The 18,593-nt window shown below is 55.6% G+C and overlaps 3 protein-coding genes across 3 annotated transcripts; 2 read left to right on the top strand and 1 right to left on the bottom strand.

Annotated features, from left to right (window-relative positions):
- Positions 1 to 640: 640 nt before the first annotated feature.
- On the bottom strand, positions 641 to 3,207 carry LOC130023399 (beta-defensin 105A-like). The gene is made up of 3 exons (XM_056113905.1): positions 3,153 to 3,207; positions 2,792 to 2,833; positions 641 to 768 (listed from the first exon to the last, which is right to left on the bottom strand). The coding sequence occupies exons 1-3, from the start codon at positions 3,205 to 3,207 to the stop codon at positions 641 to 643; spliced, it is 225 nt and encodes a 74-aa protein (XP_055969880.1).
- A 1,599-nt stretch (positions 3,208 to 4,806) lies between these two features.
- LOC130023398 (beta-defensin 104A-like) lies at positions 4,807 to 7,441 on the top strand. The gene is made up of 2 exons (XM_056113904.1): positions 4,807 to 4,855; positions 7,284 to 7,441. The coding sequence occupies exons 1-2, from the start codon at positions 4,807 to 4,809 to the stop codon at positions 7,439 to 7,441; spliced, it is 207 nt and encodes a 68-aa protein (XP_055969879.1).
- Positions 7,442 to 8,905: 1,464 nt separating this feature from the next.
- LOC130023396 (neurotrophin receptor-interacting factor homolog) lies at positions 8,906 to 17,255 on the top strand. The gene is made up of 5 exons (XM_056113903.1): positions 8,906 to 8,917; positions 14,097 to 14,232; positions 14,776 to 14,872; positions 15,100 to 15,258; positions 16,934 to 17,255. Exons 1-5 carry the CDS (start codon positions 8,906 to 8,908, stop codon positions 17,253 to 17,255), a joined length of 726 nt encoding a protein of 241 aa, XP_055969878.1.
- Positions 17,256 to 18,593: the final 1,338 nt, after the last annotated feature.

Raw genomic sequence — 18,593 nt, 5'->3', positions numbered from 1 at the left:
GCTCAGTCAGGAGCAGAAGCAATATAACCATATATGGTAAGGTCAGCAACAAGAGCTTTACCTAACATTCAAGGTAGATATTTGTACATCAAAGGGTCTTGTGGCAGTAGGTGCATCCTGAGCTTTACATTTGTATATCAAAGGGTCTTAGGGAGTAGATGCATCCTGGAGGTTACTATAGATAAGGCCAGATAAGCTGTCAGCCTGATGTGTGGCTATAGATCAGGTATCCGCTGAGATCAGGAAGTCCTGGGAGACTGTCACCAATGTCTGTCCCAAGCAGTTCCTAACATGGGAACCATGGCCAGGGTCTATGAGAGGGCTCTTGGCTTCCCACATCAAGTAGCGCTCAGGAGCATCATATGACAACACGTAAGTTAATGGAATAATGTGCTGAAGTCCTCCATCTGACGCATTGTTCTAGACCCAATACAGTCTGAGAAGCATTGAGGACGCCATGAGGTAGGCCAAGAACTGAGGGAATGCAAACAGTATTGTGTATCCATCAATTCATAACTCCACTCACAACACTGTCGGTGGCACTGCTCAGATCAATATCAATACAGAACAGGATATGGGCACCTTGTGGGTTCCCATTATGACCGGGAGGAAGGAAATGGTGACAGGAAACTGGCCCAGCTCAAGGGAACCTTGGGTAGCAACAGAAGAAGCTGAGCTTGCAATTCCCCATGACAATCTCGTTCTCTCGGCACTCCTTTCTGCACTTGCCCCGGCCCAGCCTGCAGGGCTCACATGGAGCAAAATCACCTGTAAGAGAGACAGAGACAGAGAGACAGAGACAGAGAGAGCTGCTGATACACATTCCTGAGGCTCTGCAACCAAGGACACCCAGCCCACAGAAAGGGTGGGTTTATATCTAAGATTATAAAGAATTTTTATCTATTAGCCTAAAGGGTTTTTGTTTAAGAGTCTAAAACATTTGTATCTAAGAGTCTAAAGGGTTCTCAGGAACTGGCCCAGAGCTTTCAGAGACGCCTGTGTTTTCAGAATGCAGTCGATGTCTCCATTCTTAAGCAGCGTGTAGGCACAAACCCTGTTACCATGTTTATAACCTTGTGAAAGCGGAAGGAAGGGAGGAGACACCACAATCCATGAGCCACAAGGAAGACACCACAAGCTGAGGACTCCGCCCTGCAGGAGGGAGCACCATGGGGTTCTGCTGCCTGAGAGTGAGTCGCAGCATGAGGACCATTCATGTCAGCCCAGTGAGGCCGCTGGGCTCAGGTAGAGACCGAGTTGTGCTCTCTCTCTGTCCAATGACATTCCAGAATCCTTCACAATTTTAAAGAACTTCTACTGATACTGCCCCTCGATGACAGGAGACCATTTCTTTCATTGTGCTTGTGTTTGGGCCACACTGGTAGTGCTCAGGGCTGTTCATGCTGTGTCCTCCAGGATCACTGTTATTGGGTTTGTGTTATCTTTGGGGAGTGGAGGGTGAACCCAGGTTGGCTGCAGCTAGAACAGGAGCCGGACCTGCCGTACTGTCCCTCTGTCCCCTGAGAGGGTCCCCCATGCCCCGTGGGTAGTCGGGGACATCAGGGCCTTCAGAGCTGCTCTGAGAGCATCTGCTGGCTGGGTTCATCCCCCGAGTCAGGGCCACAATGAGTGACTTGCTGTGCTGGTACCAGAAGCTGCTCAGGCACTGATCTTTCTTCACTTCCCAGCACTGCGCATCTCAGCCTGTCGGCCCTGAGGCTCCAGGTGGGGAGAGTCTGATGAGGTTCTTGGGGGAACGTGGGGATGAGGCGCCAGAGCCCAGCAGTGCTGAGGCCTCAAGTGCGTCTCGGCAGCGGCAGCAGCCCGACCCCTCCCAGATGCTCCTGGGATGCTGCTGCCCAGGGCACCCCTCACAGGCCCTCAGAGCATTGGGCTGTGCGCTGGGAGATGTTGGGGAACATTTTGCCCAACTGTACCCTATCACGTTGCTCAGCGTGTCCGGGCACGTGGGACCAAGGATGACAGGGGTGTGGAGAAGCAACCTCAGGAGCAGCCAGTGACTCTTTACTTCATTGCCAAATACACACATATTTTACAGAGGGTCTTAGCTTTCCAGGAAGGTCCAATCACATAAAGTTCAGCATTATTGGCCTATCACATTTCCTACTCTGCTTTGCCCTGGTCCAATCCAAATTAAGGCTAGATGCTGTGCCTAGGATGCTTTACTCAGTGTAGATGACAGTGTCTGTATTTGGGGCACATGTGACTAGGGGGTCGGATGAGGCTCAGGGCCGGACACCTGGTGTTGACACCCTGTTCTTGCCAAGTTTGCACAGTTCCTCCCTTCTGGGCCACTTTGCAAGGTAGGGTCTTATCTGTTCCAGTGCCTGTTGCCATGCTCCACAGGGAGAGACTCTCTGAAACAGGGGATGCCCTCAGGACTTGCCTCTCTCTCCAACCCACTGCTCCACACAGGGGCAGCGACACCTCTGACACTGTCTCTGTTCAGGGAACAGAACCAGGGTGAGGTGGATAGCTGAGCCCAATCCCAGAACATGAACTGATGGGAGACCACAAAAACAGGCCCACATTCTGATGGCCGAAGGAAAGGCAGCAGCAGTGATTTCTCTATGGATGGAAACCATGGGGGCTGTCGAACCCGAGGCTGAGAGGAGAATAGTGTGCTGGTAGCCGGACCATTTCCAGGCACTGCCACTCTACGACTTCCGGTGTCTCTGTGACCTGCGAGGCTGATGAGCTCAAGTGTCCCCAGGGAGTGAGCGGGTCAGAGTTCTAAGAGTGAAAATGATACACAAGAGAAGGAACTCACCTGTCAGAAACAGACGGTTATTCTCAAATCCTGCCTGGCACCCTAAATGCGAAACAAAGCACATTGGGGAGGGAAACGACCATGCAGGCAATGACACCCATGCCACAGCTGTCCCTGCCAGCCCTGGAGAGTGTATCCTCATGGTATCACAGAGAAGCAGCTGGATTCACAGCGAGAGATCGGTCAGGTCAGACATTAATTTAAGTAATCCCAGGAGGGAGCAGAGACCCCTGGGAGGTCCCAAGAGAGACCCTGAGAAGCGTGTGTGGCCAAGGCAGGCAGGAATTGTGAACTGTGTCTGCCCCAGCAGCTTGACCCATTCCCCACCCACCCACCCACCCTCCCACCCATCCCCGTTTACCTGCTGGAAGCTGAGCCAGAAGGAAGTAACAAGCAACAGCAAGAAGCAGCTTCATCCTGCCGGGCCCGGCTGGAGGGAGGGAGACTCTTCAGCACAGAGCCGAGGTCCGGGGGGGGGACACGGTTCCCGAGGCTGACAGGGGAGAGGCCGCATGCAGACTGCCCGGATCAGGGGCTGAGCTGCCGGAAATACTGCCGGGCCAAACTTCTCAGTCAGTGAAGTGAATCGACTGAAACATTCCAGGCCCTATTGCCAGGATCGGGCACTGCTGTGACTGGTGGGAACCTCGGCCTCCGGAAGCCCGAATTGGCTTCTCGCTGGACTCTGCACTGTGGACACTCTTGGCCTCTTGACCCTGCCCCGCATGAGCGCCTCCACCTGCTTCCGGGCTCCTGTGCCCACACGTCTATGAAGGGCCCTTGAGCACTGGGGCTTATATGGCTCAGGCGTGGGCTCCAACCCAGCCACCCCCAGTTCAGTTATTCAGAAATCCCATTGCTTTCAGCCACACCAACAACCGTTTCCGCTCTGAGGATCTGTCCTGCATTTCCCACGAATTAGCCCCCAGTGACTATTGGTCCACTAAGCACCCAGCCCATCACTAGCGAACACTCTGTCCCCTGAGTTCTGCCCGCTCCCCTCTTCCTGCCATGTCTTTTAGGGCCCTTGGGGTCCCACTCCTGTACTCCTCTCATCCTTGGAGGGAGGTGGCTTCATTCCCTGTCTTCAGAATTGCCCTCGTCCTCAGCAACCATGCACGTGCTGCCCAGCACTGCCCTGGCCCCTGAACCCCTGCCCTTTTCTTGTCCAAACCCCAAATTCAGAAACTCTCACATCCCGTACAAAGGAGTCACCAACCCAGTGCACCTCCTGGAGATGGCGCAGGGCCCCTCACTCATGTGGGCGCCACAGCCTCCTGGGGGCTACTCGGGGTCTTGTGCACCCTCAGACCAGATCCTGGACAGCAGAGTCTGCACCTCGCCTGCCCCCACGTCCTGCTGGGCCCCTCACTCAACTGGGGGGTGTACAGGAGAGGTTGGGCCATGGTTTATCTGGGGAACCCGTCCCAGAGAGCTCTCCCTTAGCACCATCATCCATCCATGAGTGTTTAGGAGGATGAGGGACACGTGGATGCTTTTGAATTTGTGTTTTCGCCTCTTGCATGACACCTGGAAGCAGGACGCTGCTCCACTGGCAGCATTTCTCTGTCCTGATGGAGATTCACAGTTTTCAGTAAAGACATGAGACACCCTCAAGTGATCAAGGGGCTCACAGCTGAGATGGCTCAGGGCAGGGATCTAGACTCCATCCAGCCCAGTGTGTCAGCCTGGGACATGAAGTGTCCACCCCACAGTGCTTACAAGCATTGACTCGCTCCCAGTGCCAACTGAGGAACAGGAGAGCCAACATGCGGGTCCTAAGACCCCCGTTCCTGCTGCTCTGATAGGCTGCTCTGTGCCCCGGGCCCCATTTCGGAACCAGAGCAGCTAAGGCTGGAACCAAGGGACACTCTGGGCTGTGTGGGCTGCAGCCGCGCGGCACGAAACGCCTCCCTCCTACCGTGGGTGAGCGGTCAAGATGCTATCGGCTGGGCAGGAGCAGGGTGGGTATTAGCTGCTGTCCTCAGAACGCCGAGTCCCACAGAGCTGCCAGCATGAGGACACTGCTGCTTCTCCTGGCTCTCCTCTCCCGGGTGGCCCCAGGTAAGGCGCCTGGCCGGGGACTCTCTGCCATGAGTGTCCGTGTGACCCCCATGAGAGGCAGCCACCCTGGTCTCAGCCCTGCAGGGCACTGGCTGTCAGAGACGACCCCACAGTGCCGCTTCTGCTGGGCCCCGCTCCTGGCACTGTTATTAAGGGGTGCCCCAGCCCTACCGTGGGTGTAGGGCCCGGGGCTGGCCTCATGTCCAGGCCGTGGACAGAAGGCCAGAGGAGCAGTGATGTCTCAGAGATGGGGAGGGGGAGAGTGTAACCAGGGGCACCAAGTTGGCTCTGGACGGGACACCAGGTCCAGCAGGAGAGCAGAAAATGCTGTTCCTCAGGCATATGGTGTTAGATGGACTGTCCCCAAAGCCTCGCAAACTGGACCACGCTTCCAGCTCCACACCAGCGTCTCCCGGGACCCTCTTTTCTGCCGAGCTGAGTGACCCTGGGAACAAAGCTTCTGGGCTGGCAGGCAGGAATGTGGATTGGGTGCCCTGTGGCCAGGCTCCTGCCCAGGGTTGCCACGTGCAGAGCTTAGTCCCTCAGAAGGCACAGCTGGTCTGTTCCCAGGGAGGAGATTGGGGGGGTGACGAGCGCCCAGCCTGTCCGAGTGTCCAGAGCAGAGCAGGAGGTTGAGCCCATCCTCTGACTCGGTGACATAACGTTCTTCCCATCGGGACTCGCTCCCTCTGCGCTGCACCTGGGTTCTCCCCCATGGACCCTGAGCCTGGGCTCTGCAGGGCCTAGCCAGCAGGGCAGGAAGGCTGCATGCAGGCCCCGGGCTGTCTCCTGTCTCCCCACTCCTGGTGGACAGAGCCAAACCTCGTTCTCCTGCTGGGAAAGGGATCTGCATGCACTTGGAGCAGACATCTGCAAGGTTCTGGCCTTTGCTCTGGCTGGCCAGTTTTGGCCATGGCACTGCCCCCATCCAGCATAATATCCCAAGGGTCAGTCGTGTCCAGGGCAGAAGAGAGTGGCCCCCGCCAGGGCTTTCCTGCTGTCTCATATCCTTTGACCCCAAGCTCTAGGCTCCGGTCCTGGTCTTTGAACTTGCACCTTTCCCACCTGGCATCGTTATTGCCCATCGGGCCAAAGGAACCCAGCTCTGGCGTCCGGTGCTCCCCGTGGGCTCCTGGGCAGAAACCAAAGTCTCTGTAGATCAGCCTCTGCCTTGGAGCCCAGGTAGTCCCATGCCCAGTGTCTGTGTGTGGAGGGGGGAGGCGGTAAGGGGTCATGAGGATCAGGATGCAGGTCGCCCTCAGCGAGCCCTGGGGAGCCCTTTGCAGACTTGGGTGGGTGCCGCAGCCTGACCGAGGCCCCCAGAGTATCCATGGCCTCCTTCGGTGTCTGTGACAAGTCCCGGGAGCCTGTGGACAAATGTTCTTCCCGTCCGGAGGCCTTTCTCCTTCCAGGTCTCTACTGTGGGTCCCACATTCTGCAGCCCTTTGGGATGAGTTCTTGCCCAGGATGAGTGGGCAGGCACAGCAGGGCCAGACAGCCCTGCAGGCTATCTCAGAACGTTCACCGAGGACAGCTTCTGGGGGCAGCCACACCAAGATGGGTTTGACAGTGCAGGGAGTGGACTGTCCTGCAGGTGGGACAGTCCTGCCCCTGCCCTGCCCCTGGTTACTGCAGCCCTGCCCCTGACCCTGCCCAGGGATCCCCCAGCCCTGCCCCTGCTGTGGAAAGTCGCTGCAGTGTCCCCTGCCTTCTGTCAGCACAGTAAACCTAATCCCTTCTGCTCTGGCCTGTCCATCACAGACGGGCAGGTAATGGCCGAGCCTGGTCCCAGGGGTCTCAGAATCACGAGTATACAAGACAGTGACTACAGCCCGGGTTTGATGCCATCATTCCCAGCCTCCTTGAAGAGACACTAGACCGAGGCCTCCCCACCATGGGCCAGGGGAACCCGATGCTGTGGCTGAGGGTGCTGGGGACACACTCTGGGCCCCATCCACATTGGGGCCACACAGCAGAGCCCAGGATTGCTGAGCGGCCCCAGACCCAAACGTCTTCAGGCAGGGGACCGTGTGTGGAGGTGCTGAGATGGCATGAGGCCAGGGTACTGGGCAGAAGGAGCAAGGACAGAGCCAGTGGCCATGCAGACCAGGACTGAGGGCTTGGGCGCTCCGGGACAGAGCAGAAGTGACCGGGCTGCAGGCGTGAAAGGAGAGAGGCTGGGTGGGAGGAAGGTGAGCTGGTGGGAGGAGAGAGTGGCCAGGTGGGAGAGAGGTGGGCCTATTGGGGGGATGGGCCAGTTCTGATGGGAATATCACCCTGAAGGTCTGAGGGTCAAGGGGGAAGCTAGGAATGGGGGAAGGGACTGGGGCCAGGGGTCTGCCCAACCACACATTTCCCCGAATTACAAGCTGCTTCTGCCCCCAGTCTCAGGTCCGGCCACTCACTCTGACACCTTGTGCTTTAGCAGGAAGTTCTCTGGAGATCAACAGGATCTGTGGCTATGGGACGGCCGTCTGCCGGGTCCTGTGCAAGGAGCAGGAGTCCCAGATCGGAAAGTGTCCCAACACTAACATGTGCTGCTTGCGAAAATGGAATTCCACCATCTGGAACGTGGTGAAATACTGAAGCTCCCGCTGCAGCCCACTAGGTCCCAAGGCGGCAGCCTTTGGCCCAGAGCAATGCCGAAGGAGCTACAGCCATGGCCGGCCCCTATCCCTAGCCCACCCAGACCCCAGCCCACACACGCCCAACAGCCTTCTCTGCCTGTGCGTGGGGGCTGTTTAAAAACAACAACAACAACAAATGATCTCGAATCAGCCCTCCCCAACAAAGGGAAACCTGAGATAAAGGGCTGGAAAGCTGCCCTTAATTCTCACAATATTTGCTTTTCCAATCAGAAGGTTGACAGTGAAGATGCACATGCCTTTGCCGACTGATTAATGAATAAAGATTAGGTGCAGTTTGTTTACCGTGTGCTCTTTCAACACAGAACTGGGGAGGAAGGGGCAGGGTTTCTGCCAGAATGTGGCGGTGCCACTGCCAGTGGGAGGCAGTGAACAGCGGGTTTGCAGCCGGACGCACAGGCTGACTCGGCCTCCTGGAAGTGAAGGAGGTGAGTGATGAAAATAAACTGCAGGCCCGGCTTCCCTCCGGACAGTTTTTTAGGGGAGCAAATTCTTCGCAGGTAAACCTTCTCTTTGCCAAGGCAGCACAGCTAATAAGTGGGGGCAGAGCAACACAAGGAAAACAACAAAATCATGATTTGTGACCTCGCAGGGAAATTCCCAAAGTCATCGCTAGCCCCACTAAAGCAGCCAGCGGCCCTGAAGCTCCTGCCACTGGGGAGCCCGGCCAGCTGCAGCTCATCTCCCCCACCCACCCCCACCGCCCTGGCTTCCCCCACCCCCAAGCCTGGCAAGGCCCAGCTCTGCCACCCCCTGCAAAGTTCCCTTCCTGGGTCACTTCTGAGAACACTCAAGATGCCACTTTAGTCCATCTGAGTACGTGTGGCACATACAGAATTCAGAGAAGGGTCTGTTCACCTCACAAATACGTGCCATCGAATCAGACACGACAATACTGCCACCACTTCCTTAGGAGAACTCAGAGGCCAGTCCAGGGCCCAAGGACCAAAATGGTGTCCTGGGCAGTTTATGAGAACCGGCAGGGGCAGTTCTACCCTTTGTTCCCATAGTCCTTGTGTCCAGGCTGTGGCATAATGTTCCTCCCCCTGACAGGGTCTGTGCCCACCTCCCACCAGCCCCCACCCCGTGACCACATGCCCCCCTGTGTGTAAGCAGGCAGAGGGGGCTGCTTCCCTCATAGCCTGGTGTCCTGCTCGGCTGTCCCACCATCTACTCTGGTGGACCTTCTGGGCCCACGGGGGGGAGCCGCTTCTGAGCCTGTGGGGGCAGACTGAGAGTGCAGGGCAGTGGACGACGGCTAGTTTAAGGGGGTCTGAGCTGGCCCAGGGTGACCCCCGGGTTCAGGCTCAAGGCCCAAACTAGAGATAAAACTCTGTATTTTTGGACGGTACGTGCCCACTGGCCCTCCCCAGGGCTTCCTGGGCAGGGGCGACCTTTAGAGGAGATGAGAAGCCTTGTGTGCCTGGGCGCCCAGCTTGCTAGTGGACACACAGTTCCAGCAAGAAACCTGTGTGAAATGGGAACAGGAGCTACCCAGGGAGGAGATAGAATCTAAGAACAAAGGAGCCCGACCTGGAATGGGCAGTGGGCCAGGCTCTGCCGAGAAACCCATGTATCAGCAGTGACTGGGCGTTTGGGGAGTGATCATGTCCCACCTTCACAAGCCCTCCAGGTACCCAGCCGTGGCCCTCACTCCTGGTCCGAGCACAGGCCGCTCTCTCATCAGCACTGGACTCGGCCACTCTCCAGAAGGCTTCTCACTGCAGATACGCCGCTCTGCACCTCAGAGCTGACAGGGAGTCACACAGTTCCTCCAGGGAGACACTCTGAGATGGAGCCAGCGGGTCTGGGATGGAGTTCAGAAGCTTTAGAGCTGCCACTGGCTGAAGGCTCGGCCGAAGCAGGGTCACCTCTGTGGACATTACTAGCACCTGGCTGTCCAGTGTGTGGAACCCATGTTAGAATCTCGCAGTCATCACTAGGAATAAAGCCAACTGAGAAAGTCTCCTTAAAATGCTGTCACCTGGGCTAGAGCCATAGCACAGCGGGAAGGGCGTTTGCCTTGCATGTAGCTGACCTGGGTTCAATCCCCAGCATCCCGTAGGGTTTCCTTAGCACCAGGAGTAATTCCTGAGTGCAGAGCCAGGGGTAAACCCTGAATATCGCGGGGTGTCACCCAAAAAGTGAAAAAAAATGCTGCTGGTTAGGCACTCCCAGATTTTAGCTTGGTGGCATGAAGTGGCACTCAGGAAAACGTGTTTAAACAGGGCTCCTAGGTGGACACTCTAACATTCATTCTTTTTTTTTTAATTATTATTAGTGAAACACCATGAGGTACAGTTGTAGACTTACAAATTTTTGTGCTTGGGTTTCAATTATACAATGACATAGTACCCATCCCTCCACCAGTGTCCCTTCTCCACCACCACTGATCCCAGTATCCCTCCCACCCCACCCCCACCCGCAGTCCACCCTGCCTCTGTGGCAGGGCATTCCCTTTTGTTCTCTCTCTCCTTTTGGGTGCTGTGATTTGCAAAAGAGGCACTGAGTGGCAATCATGTTCCGCCTATAGTCTACTTTCAGCATGCTTCTCCCATCCTAGGTGGATCCTCCCAACACCCTTTATTTATATATCTAACATTCATTCTTAGTGAGCATAAACTTGGAGTGCGGCTTTCATGAATTACCATGGCTTTGCCTGTGCAGGTGGACACCGCTGGAAGGTCAGCGACCAGTGACCCACACCAGGCCAGGCTTGGGTGTGTGCGGGTGGACAGCTGGAAGGTCGGCGACCACAGTGACCCACGCCAGGCCAGGCTGTAGCTTTACAGAGAAATCGCAGGAAGTGGTCCGCGGGACCCAACCGGAGGGGCTGCCCGAGCCCAGGGTTCCCGGAAGGTTTTGGAACGGTCACTCGGGGTGCGGGCCCACCGCGCTGACCCTCGCTCTAATAGGCCGTCAGGTCCAGGTAGGGCTCCGCCTCCCGCCAAGCTCACTTTGGGCCCAGCCCACCAGACACTTCCGCTTCTGTCCACAGAGCGCTCGCCCCGCCCTGCGTCTTCCGGCGGAAGTGCGCCCGCCCCGACCTGTGTAGGTCCCGTTCCCCGCGGTCCGGCGGAAGTGCGCCGTTCTGGGGACGGCGTGTACCGTTCCGCGCCGCAGGTGGACGTGGCGGGAGAGGATCCCCGGGAGAACCAAGCATCCGAGCTCACCATCCGGTAAGAACCCGCGCTTGGGACGGCGCCGGGAGGGTGGACCTGCGCTAGACCCCCGGTGGCCGCGTCCTTTGCGCCCGGCAGCCTCTTTGTGATGGGCCGTCCCCGGGGATGGGCGCGCGGTGGATCTGGAATGTTCGGAGATCTGCAGTCTGTCGCCTCTGCCCTGGGGAGCTCTGGGGCCCCACGGGCGCCTAGTGACCAGGCACTCTCCCACTGCAGGACCTGGACCGTGCACTGACCCTCTGCGGGCGCCTGACCTCGTACTGTGTACCCCCGCTCCCCCCTCCCCTCCGTGAGCTCCTGGACCTTGCACTGTCCCTCTGCAGACACCTGACCGCGCACTGTCGCCCCGCAGGCTCCTGGACGGTGCATTGTCCCCCTGCTGAGCCTGGACCGTGCACTGTCCCACTGTGGGCGCCGGGACCCTGCATTGTCCCCTCAGGCACTGATCACACACTGTCCCCGCATTTTCACTATTTTTTTTTCTCTTCCTTATTTCAGACCAGATGTCCACAGGACTAACTTTTCAGCATTTCCCCCCCATTTTTTCCCTGTGGTTAAAGAGTCTCTTTAAATAAAATTTAAAGATTTAAAAGATTTCTTTACATAATTTTTTTTGAAAAAATATGTAATGCCCCAAAATGCCGGCACACACTCTTCCTTCCAACTGTAGAGTTGTCCTGTGTCTTGTGTCAGGAGCCTCGGATATTGTCCCTGCATAGGATTTTCCTTCATAATCAGGGAGCACAGAGTACATTTTCTTCCTGAATGGTGTGCCAGGGAAGTTTGGGGCTGACGAGTCAGTGCTCCCAGGTGCACGGGTACCCCAGCCAGTACACAGCATTTGTGGGGTGTTTCTCAGGCACGAAAACTGCCGTGGATGTCGGCTGCTCTCCCCAGCTGTGAGATCTTTGTATCAGCCTGAGACTTCTCTTTCAGAGCTGCTCGCAACCTCTGTCTTCCCTATGGGTGACTCAGGAAGGGAACGCGGAGGGGACGGCGTCCAGAATCAAGCTGACCGCCGCCCTGGCCCTTAAACAACTCTCCAGGTCCCCCCGGCTCACCCCAAGATGAGGATTCCGATTCATCACTGCAGCCCATGTGGATAGTGGACAGCCGGCGAACCTTGGCAGCCGCCCAGGCACCGCCAGCCACTGAGATACTGGAGCCATTGTCCTTCACGCATACCACAGGGATGATTCGGATGTCCAGGTATGGACCCGCGCGGGATCCTCGCTGCTTTGAGAAGAGCAGGGGCCTGAGAGGGTCCAGAGCTCCCGGCCTGTCCAGGTACCCTAAAGGGTCACAGTGGGAGCGACTGACCCGCTTTCTGCCCCGATGCAGCAAGTCCAGGTGAAGCCTTGAGCGCAGGGCTCGGCTGGGGACATGAGAGCCAGTTTCTTCCTCTGCAGAGCCTGTCCACGTCGGAGGATGCTGAGTGAACTGCACCGACACCCTGCAGGTACGTTTGGGCAGACTCAGAACGGCCTCCGGGCAAGCCTGGGTGGGCTGGTGTGGGGGGCGTGGTGAGTCTGCCCGAGCCGTGTACAGCTGGAGCTTTCAGGTTGGCCCCTTCCTCCCGTGATTTCAGAGGTAGTTACTTCTCAGCCTGTGTCCACATTTCACCTCCACGCCCATTGTTGGAGCATCCATCCTCTTGATGCTAGGCGAGGGAGAGCACAGCTACGGGCCGGTGGGATGGGCACCCAAAGGCCAGGGATGCTGGAAATGGGACTCAGGGCTTTGGGCTCCTCTGTGTCTCCTCAGATTTGCCTGCGTGGTGCCGGGAGAGCGAGCGTGAAGCCAAGGAGCCGCTGCCCTGACCCCGACCATGTGGCCTCTGGTGAGTGGACACTGGTGTCCTCTGTAGGGGACTTCCTGCTGACACAGGACGCCGAGCTGCAGCGACACTCCCTGAGGCTCCGTGGGTTGTAGTGGACAGGAGCCCAACAACAAACATCCCTCCAACGCCTACTCGCTGTTTCCCTAGAGGACTAGGGTAGGGCTCCCCAACTTCCCGTCCCCGCCCGCGGCCTCACCAGGAGACCAGGCACCTCTTCATCATGTTGTGGGCAATAAAGGTCCACGTGGTGGATGCAGGTGATGAAGGCAAACAGAATGCAGCGAGGAGGTGCGTCACCAGGGCCACAGGCACGAGGGGACGGTCTCATGAGGTGTGGGCTTGGTAGAACACTCAGGCCGGGGAAGACAGCGCAGTGACCCCCTTCTCCTTCCTGGTCGGACCATGCTGGTGCCTGCACTGTGGTTTGCACCTGGCAGACTGCAGTAGCATCCGTGCGCCCATAAGTAAGTGTCAGCAGGCACACGTGCTTACTTTGGAAATAAGACAGCTAAAAGGATCCTCTTAAAGAGACGGCGAAAACAATCCTCTTAAACATACTGATAAAATTCTCGTTCTTGGGGCTGGAGCAATAGCACAGTGGGTAGAGCATTTGCCTTGCACATGGCCGACCCAAGTTCGATTCCCAGCATCCCATATGGTCCCCCGAGCACCGCCAGGAGTGATTCCTGAGTGTATAGACCAGGAGTAACTCCTGTGCATTGCCAGGTGTGACCCCCCCAAAAAAAAAAATTCTCGTTCTTTTTCCTGCCACATACACACCTGTTTCTGTTAGCCTTCCTGGGGGTCCCTGGAATCGGCCTACAGGGGGTGATGGGCCCCCACCGTGGGTACATACTTAGGAACAGAGGGAAAGTTGTGATCCTCATGGAAGGCTTCTAAGAACTGGATAGCCCAAAGCCAGTGGAGACTCTTTTCCCCTTAGCAAGGGTCAGAGGAGACGGGAGACAGGCCCGAGGGCCCTGAGCAGCAGACGTGGAACTTCATGGTCTCGAGCCCCAGCCCCGTGCACTGATCATGACTTGTCATGTGCTTGAGTCCTGCCCTGCCAAGTCTGTGCCACAGGGGGCAGGTCTTGCCTGGAACCTATTTCTGTGAGTCCAGAGAGTGCCAAGGGCTGCTGTTGGCCACAGGCATTTCATGACTAGGTTGGTGTGGGAGGAATTTTATCCCTGAGTTTTTGAATCTTTCAACACTCATAACAGCTGTTCAGCCTTTCCACAAATGAGGAATTTGAGGGAAATGCCCACCATTGAAAAGAGGTTATTTGCCTCACGATGAAGGTAAAATCACTTGTGATTGCTTCGAGTTTTCATGGTGAATTTTTAAGTGCTGATATGCTAGTCACAGGCCTTAGGGTCGTTGCTGCCACTCCGGGCGGCCTTCAGAACAGGCTCCATTCAGACTCGAACCCAGAGGTGGATGTGGGAAGTAGGTTGGTGTGGGCCCCAGGTCTGGCTCTCCACACTTTCACCCTGCCGCCCTGCCTCGGGATGGTCAGTTCACCTCTGCTCGGAATGTCAGGGACCGTCTGAGCCAGGATCTCCCCAGTTCAGGCAGCGGTGACCTTTGAGGATGTAACCATTGACTTCACCCAGGAGGAGTGGGCCCTGCTGGACACGACTCAGAGGAAGCTCTTCAGAGAAGTGACACTGGAGACTCTGGGCTACCTGGTGTCCGTGGGTGAGTCGGGTGGTGGCCCTTCAGCACCAGCCTCTGCCCCGCTTCTTCCACAGACTCTGCCTGTGTGAATGCCAGTGTCCTGTACCTGCTTACATTCGTTTCCTTCCACACCAGAAGGAATCTTGAGCCAAGTTTGCATTTCTGCTTCTCAGACTCTGATGACTGTCCTTAGTCACCGTGCAGAAGCCTGAAGCTATGCTGAGTGGGAACAAACTTTAGCCATTTCCGCAGAGCTTATATTCAAGTAATAATTCATTTCACAGTGTAGACGTCTAATTTCTACATTGATGAGAAAAGGCAGGATTGTGCATATTGCCTCTGAACTTGAACTTGTGCGTGCCTGTGGGCACCCAGACCATGACATCTTGGGTTTTTGCGTTTGTTTGGTTCTAGGGGGCAGCAGGGTGTGTGGTTTTTGGTGTTTTCTCTGTACAGTATTAGTGCTCGGGTGGAATGTCAGCATTTCCTCAGGTGCCTGCCTTGAATTTGGTCACAACTTTCACTAGCATTAAGTCAGACTTCATCTCCCTTCCCCTGCAGACAGGCTACCAGCATCCACATCTGACTTGCCTTACCCTTTGGAACAAGAAGAGCTGTGGAGTGTGGGAAGCAGATTTCCCCGGGACCAGAGTGCAGGTGAGAGCAGAAAGTGAGTTAGACCCTGTGCCTGTGGCCAGCAGCCCTCCGCAGGGAGACATGGCTGTGATCAACGAACCTATGATCAGTTCTCAGTGAGGAGACGTACCCGTGATCAGTGGTTCTCTGAGATGTACCTGTGGTCAGTGGTTCTCAGTGAGGAGACATACCCATGTTAGTGGTTCTCAAGAGATGTACCTGTGGTCAGTGGTTCTCAGTGAGGAGACATATCCATGTTAGTGGTTCTCAAGAGATGTACCTGTGGTCAGTGGTTCTCAGTGAGGAGACGTACCTGTGGTCAATGATGGTTCTCAGTGAGGAAACGTACCTGTGGTCAATGGTTCTCAGTGAGGAGACGTACCCGTGGTCAGTGGTTATGAGTGAGGAGACGTACCCATGGTCAGTGGTTGTCAGTAAGGAGACATACCTGTGGTCAGTGGTTCTCAGTGAGGAGACATACCCATGGCCATTGGTTCTCAGGAAGGAGACATACCTGTGGCCAGTGGTTCTCAGGAAGGAGATGTACCTGTGGTCAGTGGTTCTCAAGAGATGTACATGTGCTCGGTGGTTCTCAGTGAGGAGAGAGCCTGAAAAATGGCGGCAGAGACTTTATTAAATGAATGATATTTTCTCTAAAGACTAGGCAGAGCAAATTTGTGAATATTGTCATTTTTCCTAACAGTCCCAGTATGTGTGTTGTTCTACCGTTGCCCTTGGCCTGGTGGATGTGATATGTATGTACTTAGCCGGGACTCTTGACCCTCTCCTTGGGAAAGTTCTGCTCTCCTCACCTTGCTTTCTCCTAATGTTTACTCTGATATTTTCACATTTCAACCCTAAATATTTCCAGTGCCCTATTGTCTACTTCTAAAATATTCCATCTAGGGGCTGGAGTGATAGCACAGCGGGTAGGGCGTTTGCCTTGCACGCGGCCAACCTGGGTTTGATTCCCAGCATCCCATATGGTCCCAGGTGCTTTTCAACACTTTTTCCTAATGACATTCTAAATATTTGTGTTTATTCCCAGTTATCTTAGGCAGGGAAAATGCTCTAAAAGAACAAGAAATGACAGCCCTAGAGCACAGGAACAGGAAGAGGCCATCTGCAAACGTGGTGGTGAGTCTCTGAGTATCTCCAAGGGAAGTGCCATGGAGCGGGGTCTCACCATCTCAGCATAGTTACCTCACTTGCATTCACTTGGGATTAAGGGGCCAGAGCGATAGAACAGCGGGGAGGGGGTTTGCCTTGCACGTGGCCAACCCAGGTTCAATCCCCAGCACCCCATATTGTCCCTCCTGGCCTGCCAGGAGTGAGCCCTGTGCACAGAGCCAGGAGTAAGCCCTGAGCACTTCCAGGTATGGCCTAAAAACAAAAACCAAATAAATAAATTGAGATTAAATTTTTTCTGACTTAAAAAAAGAAAGGAGACAGTTTGAATTTCGTGAAGAAATTAACCTGAGCTTAAAACCATCATCTGAAGTCTTATAGTTGCATAAATATTACTCATGTAGCTAGTCTTTAAAACATACTTAAATCTTCCAAAGTGAGCTATAAACTCTGAAGTTTGTATGTTAAGGGGAGGCTGAAGAGATGGTACAGCAGGGAGGGTGCTTGCCGTGCAAACAGTCATCCCTTTCGATCCCCGGCATCCCATATGGTCCCCTGAGCACCCCCAGGAGTAATTCCTGAGTGTGGAGCTGGGAGTAACCCTGAGCATTGTCAAGTGTGACTGCCCTCTGCCAACCCCCCCCCCCCCCAAAAAAAAAAGAAAATTGTCTGTGCAGCAGAGTAACACATCATGTACATGTGAGTAACACTGGGTGTATTTTCAGGGGTAATAAGTTTGATTTCTGCTTCACATGCAGGACAGTGAAGAGCTGCATGTGCTTGGGAAAACCACGAGCCTTTCATGTGCTCCCCCAAAGCAGCGGCCCTGCGGCCCAGCAGAGGCCTTGGAGTGTGGGGCCAAGGAAGATGGCATCCGCAGGAAGTCCTGAGCAGGCGGGTAGGAGCAGAGGCCCCTCCGTGAGCGGCCACAGCCGGGGGCCAGGGTGTGGCAGTGCCTGCGTTGTAGTCGAGCCTTCAGCAACTGCTCGGGCCTCCGGCGCCACGAGATGAGCCACACGGGCGAGTGGCCGTTCGTGTGCTGCGTGTGTGGGAACGCCTTCATCCAGAGCTCCGACCTGAGGAATCACAGGCTCACGCACACCGGGGAGCGGCTCTACACGTGCCACCTTTGTGGCCGCACCTTCAGCCAGTCGTCCAACCTGCGGCAGCACGAGCACACGCACACGGGCGAGCAGCCCTTCTGCCCACGCTGTGCCAAGGCCTTCGGCAAGTGCTCGGCCCTGCGGCGCCACGAGCGCACGCACACTGGGGAGAGGCCATACGCCTGAAGCCAGTGTCCCAGAGCCTTCAGCCAGCGCTCTGCCCTACGGCGCCACCAGGTTACCCACGGCCCGGGGAGGGCCACCATGGACTCTGGCCGCTGCTCCGACTTGAGGTAACACGGCATACGCACATCACAGGTGATGAAAACTGCAGCCCCTTCAGCAGGTGCCATGGGGAGCGCCATGACCAGCTCGCGCTGAAGAGACAGAATCCACATGGAAGGGTCTGGAGCCGTCCCTGCCCATTGGACATACTGATCATTTGCGTGGACGTGAATCTGTAGGCCAGCATCCATGCGGCAAATTCACCAGGCAGTGGAGAGAGAGAAAGAGAGAGAGTGAGAGGGAGAGAGAGAGAGAGAGATGGAGAGAGGAAGGGAAGGAGAGAGGGGGATGGAGAGAGAGAGAAAGGAAGGGAGAGAACTCTGAGAAATGAGCGCAGGCTTCTGCAGCAACAGGCCTGCACCTGACAGACATTAATTTCCCCAGAGAAAGCTGCTAAGCTGTCTTAGTGGGGTGCTTCCATCCACCGTTTACAGTGAAGTGATGTGAGCCAACCCCACTTCATAGACCCCCCTCAGGTCTGTCACCCTTCGGCCGTATACCAGGACCAGGGTACGGAAGGAGACACAGAAGAACGGGACGGGATGACGGGGGTAAAGACGCTGGAAGAAACCACGTCCTTCACGGTTTATTGAAAAGTTGTGAGAAATCCTAGAGCAGTGTGGCAGGCACGAGAGTCCAAACTAAAAGCACCAGCGTGAAATGAACATTTCAGTCACATTTCGTAGTCGACACTGAGCTGCTGGTTATGAGGAGATGGCGAGTCTGAGTGAATCTCCAGCAGAAAGTAGTCGGGGGAAATGCACACAAAGAATTTTTTTTTTTTAAACAGGCTGCTTAGCTTAGACGAGAAAATTACTTTCAGGAACCTGTGACCTAACTAAAATGATCTAGGAGGATTGAATGGTGAAATTTCTAAGAAATTAGATATTCGATAGGTTGTTCCTTGTAAGCATTTAAATAAGCCTTGTTCCTGGAAAAGCTTAATCTGGTGGTGAAATTCTAGTTCTCTGTTTTTTAACTCCTTCCTGCTGTGTTTTCGAAGTTTAAAAATAAATACGGTGTTCATGCCAGGGTGGCCCTACCTGTGCCGTAATTCAGAGCTTCCGTGTGTCTCCTCAGACTCCATTGTCAGCCCGTCCCTGGATGTTTCCCCACCTAAGAGCCTGTGGGCAGACACGGGGACTCTGGGCTATGCCTGTTTGGCGGGCTCTGTGCCTCAGGACCCCATTGGCGGCCCTGCTTGGGCCTGGCACTGCCCAGGTGGCATGGAGGCAGTAC

This window comes from Sorex fumeus, unplaced genomic scaffold (genome assembly GCF_029834395.1).
Source record: "Sorex fumeus unplaced genomic scaffold, SorFum_2.1 ptg000024l, whole genome shotgun sequence".
In the NCBI taxonomy this organism is placed as follows: Eukaryota; Metazoa; Chordata; class Mammalia; order Eulipotyphla; family Soricidae; genus Sorex; species Sorex fumeus.
Note: the sequence above shows the minus strand (reverse complement) of the source record. Positions and strands in the feature narration are given on the sequence as shown.

Coding starts and splice junctions, on each gene's coding strand:
- LOC130023399 (XM_056113905.1), bottom strand. CDS start 3,207: ATGAAGCTGCTTCTTGCTGTTGCTTGTTACTTCCTTCTGGCTCAGCTT. Junction 2,834..3,152: donor TCTGGCTCAGCTTCCAGCAG/GTAAACGGGGAT, acceptor TTTCGCATTTAG/GGTGCCAGGCAGGATTTGAG. Junction 769..2,791: donor TAACCGTCTGTTTCTGACAG/GTGAGTTCCTTC, acceptor TCTCTCTTACAG/GTGATTTTGCTCCATGTGAG.
- LOC130023398 (XM_056113904.1), top strand. CDS start 4,807: ATGAGGACACTGCTGCTTCTCCTGGCTCTCCTCTCCCGGGTGGCCCCA. Junction 4,856..7,283: donor CCTCTCCCGGGTGGCCCCAG/GTAAGGCGCCTG, acceptor GTGCTTTAGCAG/GAAGTTCTCTGGAGATCAAC.
- LOC130023396 (XM_056113903.1), top strand. Junction 14,233..14,775: donor GGTGTCCGTGGGTGAGTCGG/GTGGTGGCCCTT, acceptor ACAGGCTACCAG/CATCCACATCTGACTTGCCT. Junction 15,259..16,933: donor AGTGAGGAGACGTACCCATG/GTCAGTGGTTGT, acceptor CCTGCGTTGTAG/TCGAGCCTTCAGCAACTGCT.